Genomic DNA, 14576 nt, shown 5'->3' on the forward strand with positions numbered 1-14576 from the left:
AGACTCTAAACCTGGGCAAGAAGGAAAGGAATTGGAAGACCCCAAACCTGAGGTAGAAGACAATAAATTAGAAGACCCCAAATCTGGGCAAGAAGGAAAGGAATTAGAAGACCCCAAACCTGGACAAGAAGAAAAGAAATTGGAAGACCCCAAACCTGGACAAGAAGGAAAGAAATTGGAAGACCCCAAACCTGAGGAAGAAGACAATAAATTGGAAGACCCCAAACCTGGACAAGAAGAAAAGAAATTGGAAGACCCCAAACCTGGACAAGAAGGAAAGAAATTGGAAGACCCCAAACCTGGACAAGAAGAAAAGAAATTGGGAGACCCCAAACCTGGACAAGAAGGAAAGGAATTAGAAGACCCCAAATCTGAGGAAGAAGACAATAAATTGGAAGACCCCAAACCTGGACAAGAAGAAAAGAAATTGGAAGACCCCAAACCTGGACAAGAAGGAAAGAAATTGGAAGACCCCAAACCTGAGGAAGAAGACAATAAATTGGAAGACCTAAAACCTGGGCAAGAAGGAAAGGAATTAGAACACCCCAAACCTGGACAAGAAGACAATAAATTGGGAGACTCTAAACCTGTACTCGGTATCTAGAAGTCGTAGAAGAAAAAGAAAAATTCCGTTGGTCCTCATTTGTCCTGCTCTATGACTTTGAAACATCACCCAAGTAAGCGCAACTGATCTATTTCAGAATTAATATCCTATCTCATTCACACCCAACATCATCTCACCGACATCTCACTTTTCATGTACTTTTTTTTAACCATACATTTGTTATTTTTCTTTCAGCCAATAAATTTCATCGAATCTATGATGATGACGAATGTTACCTATCTGAGGTCACTCCAGATACTGTTCATCTCAGGTAAATCTTTATACTATTCTCACTTTTGCCGTTCTAGACTTTTTTACCCATTTGTGGAAGATCTCACTGTGAGAATCCTGCCATTAAACCCTAGGAAAGAAAGCCTCTATTGGGTATACTAGGTTACTAGGTACAGGATGGGTAAATTTGAGTATGCTACGACATGGACCAAGTAGATTGCCGGATCTTTGAGGTCTGTTAGGAGTCAGCTTAACTCCGTACATAAAAAGCCCACTCTGAAACCTAGGTGTAGGGGAAAACAGCCCTAAAAGTTGAGTTAAGCTCATACGAATGTACTAGATTGGTTAGGTACTGAAAATATGATATTAGGAAAAGAAGGCACATTAACTACAAGGAAATGGAAGGTTGAGAACTATTCTAAGTAAATCTAGAGGTTGGAATTTAGAAGTCGACAGGATTAGAATCCTTTCCAATAGGAATATCACATCTTCTGGAAGAACTCAGAATAAAATATGACATTACTTTTACTTGTTACAGAACTCTTGATAAAGAGAACGCAGATATTTATGAAGAGAAGTATACCCTGGGCATCGATGGCAAACTGATATACCAAAGCATCAACGGCGGAGTGGTATGCAATGAACAACTAAAGCCAAAAGTGCCAAACCCTGTTTGAATACCCAAATAATGAATAAAGTCTACACTCACATAATCCTTTGAAATGTCAAATGAATGATTGAGTGTCATCTTTTATAACTTTTATATTAAACAAACAATAAATGTAGGTATTTATAGCTATCTAAATACATGCACCCGTATTGTCATATTGTTTCTAGTATTTTTTTGTTCGGCAGGTACAAGGTGCCCATTATTACGAAAAATAATGCAACTAGAATAGGTAAACCAGAACCTAATTTTTACGCAAAAGTTGTTTTTCTCATGTTCTTAGTTAAATCCATTAAGGGTCATAGAATTCTGATACCTATTAAATTTAGTCAACAGAAAAATGACCTAATTACGTGCTTACGTGCTCACGCAATGTATAAATCCGAGAAGATTAGACAGGTATATAAATACACAGCATAGACGGTGCTATTTTTAGTTGGGGTGGAATTCAAAAGGGTCAGCTCATCTATTTCATTGGCAAAGTGCACCCCTAATGCTATCTATTATTTTCTATCTCCCTATGGCATCTATTAAGTTTTCCTGTCAGACAATAAGTCACATTAAATATAGGGGGAGGAAGAGTCTATAAACCCGTCCAACATAATATTTATAGCGAGCTGTTTCGGAATCCACGCTCGTCTGTGTCCTCATGACGAATAATAAGATGTTCCCGAGGAAAGGGAAGAAAAATCAGGGATGCTGTTCAATTAATTAGGACAGAGAGGAGGCTAAGGGTGGAAAACACATTCCCACAGAGTTGGCGCACTGAGTCACGTGACCATATCGACCCTTATGTTACTAAGGATGAAAAGCTTTCATTTTCCACGGGGGTTGAAAACTTCCTCGCGAGACGGGAACCTTTCTACTGAGGGAATGTACGGTACATATTGGTGTAGTGTTTTCATTTATTTTCCTTGTAAAATAAATCCTAAGCTTTTTTAGTTATTTTTTAAAAATAGCTTTGTACATATTTCCAAATAATTTTTTGGCTTTTGAGTTTTGGTTCGCTTATTTTCGGGTGACAATTTGTCCAGTGTTGTTTATTGTGTTGATTTCTTTTTCAAAGTTTTCCGTCGAGTTAAATGGAGAGTTAACAGGAGAGGGTGTTTTCTTCTTTGTATAAGGAAAAAGTAAGTATTCATTTTAATCTTATTCTTATCATTGAAACATCTTGTTTTGATTGATTTAGAAAAATAAAAGATGGTCAAATTAAAATTTTCAAAACAATAAGAACCAATAACAAGATTTAAATTTGTATAAAAATCAAAATAACATCACCTACGTACAGAAAGTTATTGATTTAAAATTTCATTTTTGCATTGTTATCAAAAAGAGATTGAAAATGGCTAATATTTGCCTTCGTACCTATGCACCTCAACTAAAAAAGTGTCGTCTAAACCTCGATAATACTGTAGTTTACATCGGTCACCAAAGGGTTAAAAAATATGACGTCACCCTGAATTCTATAAAAAAGTGTTGAACCTTTTATTATATTTAGCTATTATTATTTATAGATGGATTAGATTCCTTCTTTTTGTTGATTAATGTAAGCTGATAATAATTATTAGCTCCCAATTTTCAAAGGATTCTCGATGCGACACTGATATTACTTTCCATTTATTATTACTAGGTATTGAAATTGAGCGTCATTGTTATTTGAGTCGAATTACAAATGATTTGAAATCGTATTCCTCAACTATTTATCAGTATGTAGGTACATCAAAAAGTTCAAACTAATGTTTGGAAAGAAAGTAAAGATACGTTTCCAGCAAACTCGACTAAATAAACAATGAAAAGGGTGGGTCTGCATTAGCAGTAAGCCATTAAGTAAGTAGCAAAGAAATTGATGTTTCCAAAATTGGCTCTGGAATTCCAGTACTTAAAGCAAGATAAATTTCCAAATTTTCGTTCTCTAAGAATTCTCATTATCTAAATATAATCTAAAACATAAAACAAGTGAACCAATAAAAATTGAAGGCATACAATAGATGTTGTTGAGTTTTTAGGGTGTCTCAAGTCACCCCGTACTAAAATGACTGGTTTTCCTCTGTTTCAGACGACTAAAGGTCCAAATGTTCACAACACCAGTGCTATTGAACTCTTAGGATGGGAACTGTTCTGAGTTTAAGTCCACGGGAAAGACGTCCCATGTATTCGACCACGTGTAGCAGCACAGGGGACCTCACCCTGAACAACCTCAGCTGTTACGAACAGCTCAACAACAAACTCAACACCCTCCACATCATCGGCAACAACGAAAACATCAACATCATCTCGGAGAAGAATTCCCTCGACAAAAGCCTGAAGAAACATTCCCTGTTCATCAACGCGCTGAGCTGGAAACGATTTTCCAATTCCACGAGCAACAAAAAGAAACTGGACAATAAGAACAAAAACATCACATGCACGTTTCGACAACCTCTCGATAATCTGAACCCACACACGGTGGACAAGAACAAAAACATTCAGAACAAAAACACTTCCATATCATGTTACTATCCGCCTCTCATTGTCAAGTCAGCCACAACACAGTCCTTACCCACGTCCGCCAGTCTGGAGCTCATCCGAACCAACATAAACATTAACAACAACAATCTAATCAATAATAACAACAACACGAACAACAACAATAATAATGTCAACAACATCAACCTGAATGCCGAGAACAACAAGAATAACATTAACAACATCAATATCAACAATGAGAAGTTAGCACCCAAGCCTGTTCTCCTCACTCAAAATCATGCTGCTCCTCAGCAAGCGAAGAAAACCATCATCCAGGCTTCGACTTCAGAACTGCTCAAGTGTTTGGGAATCTACTTGCATAGCAAATGCTATCGGCTACGTGATTTCCAAGCCGGGGATACTGTGATGTGGTTACGTACTGTGGATAGGAGTCTACTGTTACAGGGGTGGCAGGTAAGAACATATTTAGAACATTACTATTCTTTTCTTACCTAGAAATCCTAGAATACCCAGCTATACAATACATGTAATGTCTTCTAGGAATAAAACTAATCCCTACTGACCGTACACTACGGCCAACACTCAGCAAGCATGACTACACTTCGGTCATAACTATATAACATCCAGCATAACCTAGGCCTAATTGATAGATACCTATTTCAATATTTTCAATTTGTTTTCGAAATGTTACGATGTGATAGGGTGCCCCAATGTTGATAATGTGTCCCATGTTTCTCATAATAAATGGCTTTACACCAAGGTTTAGGTTAGATAAGTACCTATCTATTGTTTGAACAGGCTGTTAGCAGTTAGGTACCTTTTGGAACTTTCATCATATCTCGTCTTCTCCTCAGCGTTAATGAAAAGATCTATAATTTTGAATGTTATGTGTTGACTTTGAATGCTTGTTGCAAATGTCGTTCCCTGCTTTAATAAATCTCGACAAACTTTGACTTGAATTGTACTAGAACAACCAACCTCTAGATCCTCAGTCCACCATGATAGCCACTACACCACTGAGTCTGAAGAAGTAAGAACTATAATATGACAGACGGATGAGATGCAAAAGGCTCGAGATCAAAACTGACCTGAAGTCAAAAAGACAAACAAACTAAAATCCCAAAGTTTATCCAGAAGTTTTGCAATAAAATATGCTCGAGAGAGCCTCATAAAAATCCACAGAAGCTCACAACTCACAAAAGCTCAAAATATCACCAGGGAATGAATGCAGAACTTTCCGTCTGATTTTTGTAAAGGTCGTCGAGAAAAAGTAAAAATATTTACCTTGGTTTTCACTTGAAAAGATTACAAAAGTTTGGTGTTTTTTCATAACTTTTTCATTTTCCTGGGAAAAAGTTATTAGGTTCCTGGGATTGTTCATATCAACTACTATACTTACTCGTATTTCTCATATCAAACTTAATCACAATGGCTTAGATGCCTAGATCTTTGGAATGTATCTGAATAAATAAACATTATTAAGGTTTAAAGTTTAGGGATACGGATACCCTACAATCCCTACTTCCCACAACTTCACAAACATGTATTACAGTCATTAGGTATGTACTTCGTACCTGTATTGAGCTTCAAGCAAATTAAAGTATAGAGAAATACAGAGATAAGCTCTTGGGATGAAGATAAAAGTTTTTTACATATAAATAGGTACCTACTTCCTTCCAGTTACCTTAGTATTTTTTCAAAAGTTGTGAAGAGAGAGAAATGCTGGAACAGCCGCCTTCCTGCTCACCAGCAGGCTGCCAAGATGACAAAGGGTACCGCTTGTGGGGGAGCAATATATTATTTTATTTATTTTACAGTTTTTTTTTCGAAGTTTTGACTTCAGATTTGGATTTTTCCCAACTTTTTACATAGGAATCGACCATTTATTTATAATTTTTACCCATTTGCAACTGCTCCATTATAGAGTCTCTATTATTTTCATGGGAAAGTTAAGAAGGGAAAAAGAGGAGAAAAGAGAGGAAGACAAGGGGAAACTTAAAACTTGAAGCATAAATTATGTATTATAGGTCAGGTATACATAGTACGTACATACACATCTACTTGATGCATAAGAGGGTAAAGATTGTGGAGAAGGGAATGGTGGAGAGAGATGTCTCGGGATATAATGAGATAAAGCAAGAAAGTAAGTTGTCGTTCCTGTCGTCTAAGCTGTCGTTCAATAAATGCATACAATTTTACCGTACATTGTGTAAAAACGTATTGCAACTTCTCATAAAAACGTACAAAGCTCCAAAGGTACAACATAATTCATATTGGACGATTCAGTAGAGATGGTAATTTTGAAAAATTACCGGTGATTCTTCACAATTACCAAACGTGCTGGTAAATGTAAGAAATTTACAAAGTACCCTCGAGCCGAGGGTACTTTGTCTGGATAGTTTGTAATGTTTGTCTGTGTCCGAAGCTATGTTATCAACTCCAACAGCATCAAGTTTATAAGCTTTTCCTAACTTCGTAAAAATATCCTAATGGAGGGAATAATGTATGAATGAAAGCAGGAATCCAGAGGACAATAAAAAGTCTCAGCTGTAGGTTAGTCAAATACAGTTTGCGTGATGGAACAGTTTGTTGTGTTTTGTGTCTCCCAGTGTAATTACTGTGTGAGACCCACTCAGGAAAACTATCTTCTAGCACGCGACATCTTGTATTACAATACTCATTACACCATCATGACATCGGAAAGTTCCCCGAAGAGAATTAGCCCATGACATTGAAAAAATGAAAAGTAGGTACACCAGGTGTTTTGTGTCTCCCAGTGTAATTACTGTGTGAGACCCACTCAGGAAAACTATCTTCTAGCACGCGACATCTTGTATTACAATACTCATTACACCATCATGACATCGGAAAGTTCCCCGAAGAGAATTAGCCCATGACATTGAAAAAATGAAAAGTAGGTACACCAGAAATCCTTGTATGAAATCACGATTGGAAATGGTACACCAAAGATTCTAGGAATTCTTGAAATTCTTCGAACTTTCAAAGGGTACACCAGAAATCCTTGTATGAAATCACGATTGGAAATGGTACACCAAAGATTCTAGGAATTCTTGAAATTCTTCGAACTTTCAAAGGGTACGGTCAAAGTTTTGCGCTTCAAATACATATGTTACGTGTCAAAAATTTGCGTATTGAAATATGAGTGAAGCAGAGTTCACTAATACGCTTCAAGCTTCAAGTGTGGCAAAATGAAATTGAATATGGGACATGAACTCGAACAGAGTTTTGAGAAATATTAATTAACCTCGTCAAAATTGTGAGAATTAGTGGATGTGTCAAATTTACACATCATATTTGTGGTGGATGTGTCAAATTTACACAGTACATTTCTGGTGGATTTGTCAACTTTACCAAAGACCTACATTTTGTAACTCAAAATGAAATTGATTAGCGGATGTGTCAAAATTACAAAAAAATACTTGAAAGATTGTATTCAAGAAGGGTCTTGAGGAAAATTAGGCCTAGGTTATGCTGGATGTTAGTTATGACTTATGACCGAAGTGTAGTCATGCTTGCTGAGTGTTGGCCGTAGTGTACGGTCAGTAGGGATTAGTTTTACTCCTAGAAGACATTACATGTATTGTATAGCTAGGTATTCTAGGATTTCTAGGTAAGAAAAGAATATATATATGTTCTTACCTGCCACCCCTGTAACAGTAGACTCCTATCCACAGTACGTTGTGGCAAAATGAAATTGAATATGGGACATGAACTCGAACAGAGTTTTGAGAAATATTAATTAGGTATTGTGAGAATTAGTGGATGTGTCAAATTTACACATCATATTTGTGGTGGATGTGTCAAATTTACGCAGTACATTTCTGGTGGATTTGTCAACTTTATCAAAGTCCTACATTTTGTAATTCAAAATGAAATTGAATAGCGGCTGTGTCAAAATTACAAAAAAAGTACTTGAAAGATTGTATTCAAGAAGGGTCTTGAGGAAAATTAGGCCTAGGTTATGCTGGATGTTAGTTATGACCGAAGTGTAGTCATGCTTGCTGAGTGTTGGCCGTAGTGTACGGTCAGTAGGGATTAGTTTTAATCCTAGAAGACATTGCCTACATGTATTGTATAGCTGGGTATTCTAGGATTTCTAGGTAAGAAAAGAATATATATATGTTCTTACCTGCCACCCCTGTAACAGTAGACTCCTATCCACAGTACGTCGACTTTTGACCTCAGATTCGGATTTTTCACAACTTTTTACGTAGGAATCGACCTTTTATTAATAATATTTTCCAATTGCAACTCCTCTATTCCTTCTACTAGGCAAGGTTTCTGGTTACTAACAAGAAGTTGCTTGTTATGCTAAAGTTATAGTTATTTTTATCTCGAATTCAGCTAGTCTCGAATAAAATCCAAGTTCTTTCCTTTGAAAACTTACTGAAATCAATGGTATCTTCAAATTTCCCTTTAATACCATCACAACTTGCTGCTGGTCTTACAGGGGCAGGCGATGTGAAAGGCACACTCCTTCCGTTTTGAGATAACTCTTTCATAATATTGTTCTTGAAAACTTCTCGAATATTCTTGTCATCCTTTTGATACCTGTGGTTTTTAATATTACGAGTAAATCAGTTAAGTCACAAATGTAGTTCTTTAGAGATCAAAGGATTGTGGTCTCTCAATTTGGACAAAAGAAAAGCGATAATTGATTAGATCTAATTAGACATACATGACTAGATATGATGAAACTTACTCTTTCCCTCTTACGATAGCTTTATCACCGACCACAAAGGAAATTTTGTTCCCTGTTTTATCCATTATTTGAAATCTAGTCTTCCTTGGATTTGCTATGGTTCCTGAAAAGGGAGAGAGAGAGAGAGAGAGAGAGAGAGAGAGAGAGAGGTCAAAATCACTTTAAAAAGCCTGATTTCTCTGAAATGATTCTTAAACTACATGTTTATACTAAAAAAAGACTTCAATTTAGCCTCTTTAATGAACCTAGATGCTTTAAAGGTACCTAGATGCTTGGCGAATTTGACATTTCTGAGTCCGAATTATACGTTCTGCTGGTTTTTCGCTAAGAATCTTTATAATGAAAGATTGTAAAGAATCTTCATAATTAATAATTGAGGAGGTCTCTGGAAAAAGAGCCAAATAGCTATTTGGCCCTTTTTCCGGAGATTGCATTTTCGAATGCATCATCTTGTTGTTAGTATTTCCACAAAATTTCATGTTGATAGCGGCAGCCATTGCTGAGTTATTTTGATTAGAGTGATAAAAATTGGGCCTTTTTTTTGCCGAGGTTGCTTTATTTGGCGCTCTTTTGAATAGATTTCTGCTGATTTGGGTTAAAAACTTGTTCATTTTAAACATTCTACATTTTGAATCATATTGTATACCAGAGTGATTGTTTTTAATTAATTTCCCAAAATTAGATTTTAGTTTAAAATGGAGTTCCGAAGAGTGAGAATGACCCCAGTGTCTCTTTTTATTAATTTATTTATGTATAAAATAAAAATATAAAGAGAAAAATCTTTTTCTTTCAAATTAATCTCGATCTATTGAAAAGGGCCAAATTTTACACTTGATTTTTTTTCGTAATTATGAATTATCCGTTTAAAAGAGGTAAAAAATATGGCAATAAATGTGTTTAACAGTATTTTACATCATTTTATCAACATCCAAAAATTGCGTAAATCAGTTTTATGCTTAGTTGAAAACTTTGAAAGGCCTTATCTCAAAACAAATTTCATGCAATTTGGCCCTTTATCCAGAGTCCTCAATTATAGGTACATATCTCATGAAAAGTGTCGCTTCTATTGAGTAATCTCTTACCTTTGTTTTCAATAAAATGTACAGGCCGTATTGTTCCATGTCTTCCTTGATCTTCAGGTTTGGGGTCTTCCAATTCCTTTCCTTCTTCCTCAGGTTTGGGGTCTTCCAATTTATTGTCTTCTTCCTCAGGTTTGGGGTCTTCTAATTCCTTTACTTCTTGCCCAGATTTGGGGTCTTCCAATTTATTGTCTTCTTCCTCAGGTTTGGGGTCTTCCAATTTCTTTCCTTCTTGTCCAGGTTTGGGGTCTTCTAATAAGTCAGCAAGCGATTGCCAAATGGTCACCCATCCGGAGACCAACCACGCCCAACATAGCTTACCTCCAGTTGTCCATAGGAAACTGGTGTATTCTACGTGCTTTCGCTGTTGGCTTATTATTTAGTTGGAAGTTATAACGGGAACCGAAGTGTTATTGGTCACCCAGTAATCTCTGTACACTTTAACCCTCTTCACTTGTACCGTGTCAACTTATTGAAACTGCATATGTAATTATGTATGTACGAATAATGAGTGTTTTATGCTAGTATATTGTGTAGAAATATTTTGAAAATCAGGTGTAAGGCCCGTCGCACATTGGAAGCGTAGACGCGCGACTCTTAGTGGCGCGTAGTCGCCTCAAAAACCAAACCTGTGAAAATAGATCAGTTGCGCTTACTTGGGTGATAATTCAAAGTCATAGAGCAGGAAAAATGAGGACCAACCACAAAGAAGAAAACACCCTCTCCTGTTAATTCTCCATTTAACTCGACGGAAAACTTTGAAAAAGAAATCAACACAATAAACAACACTGGACAAATTGTCACCCGAAAATAAGCGAACCGAATCAATAACTTTCTGTACGTAGGTGTTATTTTAATTTTTATACAAATTTAAATCTTGTTATTGGTTCTTATTGTTTTGAAAATTTTAATTTGACCATCTTTTATTTTTCTAAATCAATCAAAACAAGATGTTTCAATGATAAGAATAAGATTAAAATGAATACTTACTTTTTCCTTATACAAAGAAGAAAACACCCTCTCCTGTTAACTCTCCATTTAACTCGACGGAAAACTTTGAAAAAGAAATCAACACAATAAACAACACTGGACAAATTGTCACCCGAAAATAAGCGAACCAGTAGTAAAGAAAAAACACAACATAAGGAAATTTTTTCCTGTATTAATGAAGACAATTTTCAAGTGCAACACGTGCCCCGCAAAATATCAAGGCCATCAGGAATCAATAAGCTACCCCCTCTCCCATCAGTTCAATAGCCCTTCACCCTCATGCAAATCAGCCCCTTGTAAATATACCGGGGAAGGAAGCAAGTGAAAATAATAACAGGTCTTATTGATGTAATGATGTATACTACCATCCTCAGTGGTGGTTAATTGTCTTCTTCCTCAGTTTTGTTGTCATCCTCTATCTTGTCCTCTTTGACTATAGGTTCTTCTTTCTCTGGAGCTTCGTTCTCTTGTCCCTGAGGTTCAGGTTCCGATGTGTTGAGTATTGTTTGCTCACTATTCTTCAAGTCTGTTTGTTTCTCATTGAGTTCAGGCATTTGACCATTGGACGTTTTGTCGTTCTGAGCAAGATCATCAACCGAGTTCAATGGTTCTTTTTTGGGCTCTAAATTATCGAGTGCATTCGGATTTTTGGCATGGATATCTTTTTTAGCCTCAGGTTCAGGTTCCAATGTGTTGGGTATTGTTTGCTCGCCATTAGTTAATTCTTTTTGTTTCTCATCCGGTTCAGATATTTGATTACTAGGTTTTTGGTACTTCTGGACAGGATCATTAGGTGGGTTTAACTGTTTAATATTTTCTTCTAAATTATCAAGTAAACTTTGTTTTTGCTCAAGAATCTTTTCAGTCTGAGGTTTTGGTTGTAATTTTTTCGGTATTTCTTGCTTGCCATTAGTCATATCTTCATGTTTGTTGTATTTTTGAGACGTGACATCTGGTTTGGCTTGCTCATGTTTATCCACAGGTTCGTGGGGGTGTTTCTCTATTGAATTCAGGATATTCTTAAAATGTTCCGAAATCTCATTAATGAGTCGTTTGAGGTCTTTGTCTAATTTTTCCAGATTTTTTTCCGTCATCATAACTTCTGGTGATTCCAGTTCCTTTGTTACAAATTCACTAGTTGCTTCTGATGGCTTGGATTTTGAGGGAGAAGTTTGGAATTTGTTTATTTGAGGGGGAAGTGAAACACCTCCAAAATTGGGGTTAGCTGAGAATAGTGACATTTTGTAAGGTGGGTAAAATGGCATACCAATTTGGTAGAAAGGTGGCATAGCTTCCAAAATGGGACGGGGATTAAGTGGTCCCATACTATTTTGAAAGAATGGTGGTGGCATTTCCCAGGAAGTACGTGGTCCCATACTATTTTGGAAGAATCGTGGTAGCATATCACTAGGAGTGGATGTTAGCATGTCGTCCAAAATGGGACGGTCAGTACTACGTGGTCCCATACTATTTTGGAAGAATCGTGGTAGCATATCACTAGGAGTGGATGTTAGCATGTCGTCCAAAATGGGACGGTCAGTAAGAGGTCCCATACTATTTTGGAAGAATCGTGGTGGCATATCACTAGGAGTGGATGTTAGCATGTCGTCCAAAATGGGACGGTTAGTAAGAGGTCCCATACTATTTTCGAAGTATCCTGGTGGCATATCATAGGGAGTGAATGTTGGCATACCATTGTGACCAAACGGTGACATTCTTGTGAAAGGAAAAGGCTGCATTTGCGGAGGAAAGAATGGTGCCATGTAAGGTTGTTGCCATGGTGATACTTGCTGATATGGGAAAGGTGGCGGCATATTGAAAGATCCCGTTGATTCTTTTTGTCCTTTTTTCGTGATTGAACCCTTACGCTCCGTCTTTGGTGTTTGCGGAAATGCGTCACCATATGACCTTGATTTTTTTTGTCCTTTTTTAGTGATTGAACCATTACGCTCCGTCTTTTGTGTTTGCGGAAATGCGTCACCATAATAATATGACCATGTCGGTTTGCTATAGACATTTGTGAGAAGACAACCTGAACACCACACGAGCTTGTTGAGTTTTGGAGGTAGAGAAGGTGGAGCGGGTTTTTCTGGAGTAGGCTCCCAATAAAATCCGCCTGGTCCTGTGATGACCTTTTCTTGGACATCCCAACCGTGACCAACAACACGATTGTTCCAAACTTTAAATCCGTTAACAACACTGAAATAAAGTGTGCAAAAATTTAAAATGAGTGGGTACATAAAATACAATGTGCTTTTATGGTGTAAAGAGAAGGCAGTCATCATGATTATTGTTTATCTGTACCCCCAAAAAAAAAAAGAAAAAAAAGTGCATATTTTATTATGCTAACAGTCTGAGAAATCAAATCAACTCACGCGATCGGTGCGTCCGAACTGGGACCTTCATACTTTCCCGTAGGTTTGCCATAGATTTGTGTGAGGAAGCACTCTGGACACCACACATACTTGTCGAGTTCTGGAGTCAGGGATGGCGGAGTGGGCTTGCTTATGCTTTGTTCCCAGACAAATCCATTAGGTCCTGTTATCCGGAATGGTCGAACATTCCAGCCATTTCCAGCTACCCGGTTATGCGTGATTTCAAACCCTCCAATATTGCTGAAAAAAATATCAAATAATAGCGAGTTTTTGGAATCAAAATTAGCGTCAGAGTTGAGGTTAACGGGACGCTAATTTTGTTTGCAAAAACTCACTAATAATAATAAACATTTTCAATGACGATTCCCCCTTGTATGTCCCTTGTCCGTCATCAGATGGGCGAGAAGAGACACAATACTTCTCGTTTAGGTGCTGGGCTGCTGGGTCACCATTACAAATGAACCCGTTGAAACATTTGCAATCGAAACACGAGTGAAAATAAATGCAAACAGATCTTTCTTCATATTCCTGTCACTTGACCTTTTAGTGAAAAATCTAGAAAAGGCACCATGGATTTGGAATTAATTTTCAGTGTGACAAATCATTTTGTAAGAAATACTCACATAGAAGGTTGTCGGGTGCAAGAAGTCAATGTTAGAACAGCACATATTAGGAGTCCTAACAGGAAGCTCCCCATTTTGAAAATATGTATGAATCAAGCACGGTTTTTACCAATAATATGTCATGTATGAATCGAGCACAGTTTTTACCGAAAATATGCCAGATCTGCTTAACCAAAACACTTATATGTATCCGTACTTCGTGCCACTTATCCATAAATCCAAACTAATTAGCTTGTTTTGCTAACCTGTCCGTATTTATTTCTCTTTTCTTTCGTTACAATATTCGGGCCTTTCTGTTCTTCAGACAACTTTGTTCTCTCAAATACCTATTATCAAACCGCTGATGGAAAGATGTTGAACTCCGTTTAAGTGTAACTCTCGGATTGAACAAGCTAATTGGTTGATAAAAAAAAAAAAATAAAAAATAAATAAAAAAAAATCAAAAATTTCAGTCAATCAGATTTCATAAACCGAGATTAAAACCTCAACGGAGTTTAAACTCACTTTGTGTCACCGAGGGTCAATGACTGTCATGGGGGGGACATGAATTGAAGGTCCGGTACATCAAAATACGTCAAACTCCTGGTATTGCAAAACATTTTCAAAGTAATGGATTGATACATGGTTTGAACCAGGCAAATTGCTTAATGTAACGCAATGGAAACTTTTCGCTTGTAAAATCATGAAACGTACAATTGATAGCAATAATTATGTTGTTGTTTTTTTGTACTTCTTCTTTCAGTTTGTTTTTTTTTTTTTTTTTTAGGTTTGACAGAGGGAACTGTAACTGCTATGGTCTTATCGTACCGAAATCGAAG

At 36.9% G+C, this 14576-nt stretch overlaps 2 protein-coding genes and 1 long non-coding RNA gene across 3 annotated transcripts; 2 read left to right on the top strand and 1 right to left on the bottom strand.

Annotated features, from left to right (window-relative positions):
• Positions 1 to 743: 743 nt before the first annotated feature.
• On the top strand, positions 744 to 1648 carry LOC113473886. Its single transcript, XR_003395688.1, has 2 exons — positions 744 to 875; positions 1374 to 1648. It is a non-coding gene; the product is annotated as an uncharacterized LOC113473886 (long non-coding RNA).
• Positions 1649 to 2302: 654 nt separating this feature from the next.
• LOC103524234 (cyclin-dependent kinase 5 activator 1-like) lies at positions 2303 to 5002 on the top strand. Its single transcript, XM_008489242.3, has 3 exons — positions 2303 to 2632; positions 3559 to 4421; positions 4937 to 5002. The coding sequence occupies exons 2-3, from the start codon at positions 3609 to 3611 to the stop codon at positions 5000 to 5002; spliced, it is 879 nt and encodes a 292-aa protein (XP_008487464.1). The 5' UTR covers positions 2303 to 2632; positions 3559 to 3608.
• Positions 5003 to 9944: 4942 nt separating this feature from the next.
• Positions 9945 to 13929, bottom strand: LOC103524236. Its single transcript, XM_026833351.1, has 5 exons — positions 13759 to 13929; positions 13136 to 13375; positions 12232 to 12959; positions 11142 to 12141; positions 9945 to 10027 (listed from the first exon to the last, which is right to left on the bottom strand). Coding segments are annotated over exons 1-5 (2043 nt in total). The 5' UTR covers positions 13833 to 13929; the 3' UTR covers positions 9945 to 10026.
• Between the last annotated feature and the right edge of the window lie 647 nt (positions 13930 to 14576).

The sequence above is a fragment of the Diaphorina citri genome, unplaced genomic scaffold (assembly GCF_000475195.1).
Source record: "Diaphorina citri unplaced genomic scaffold, Diaci psyllid genome assembly version 1.1 scaffold89, whole genome shotgun sequence".
In the NCBI taxonomy this organism is placed as follows: domain Eukaryota; kingdom Metazoa; phylum Arthropoda; class Insecta; order Hemiptera; family Psyllidae; genus Diaphorina; species Diaphorina citri.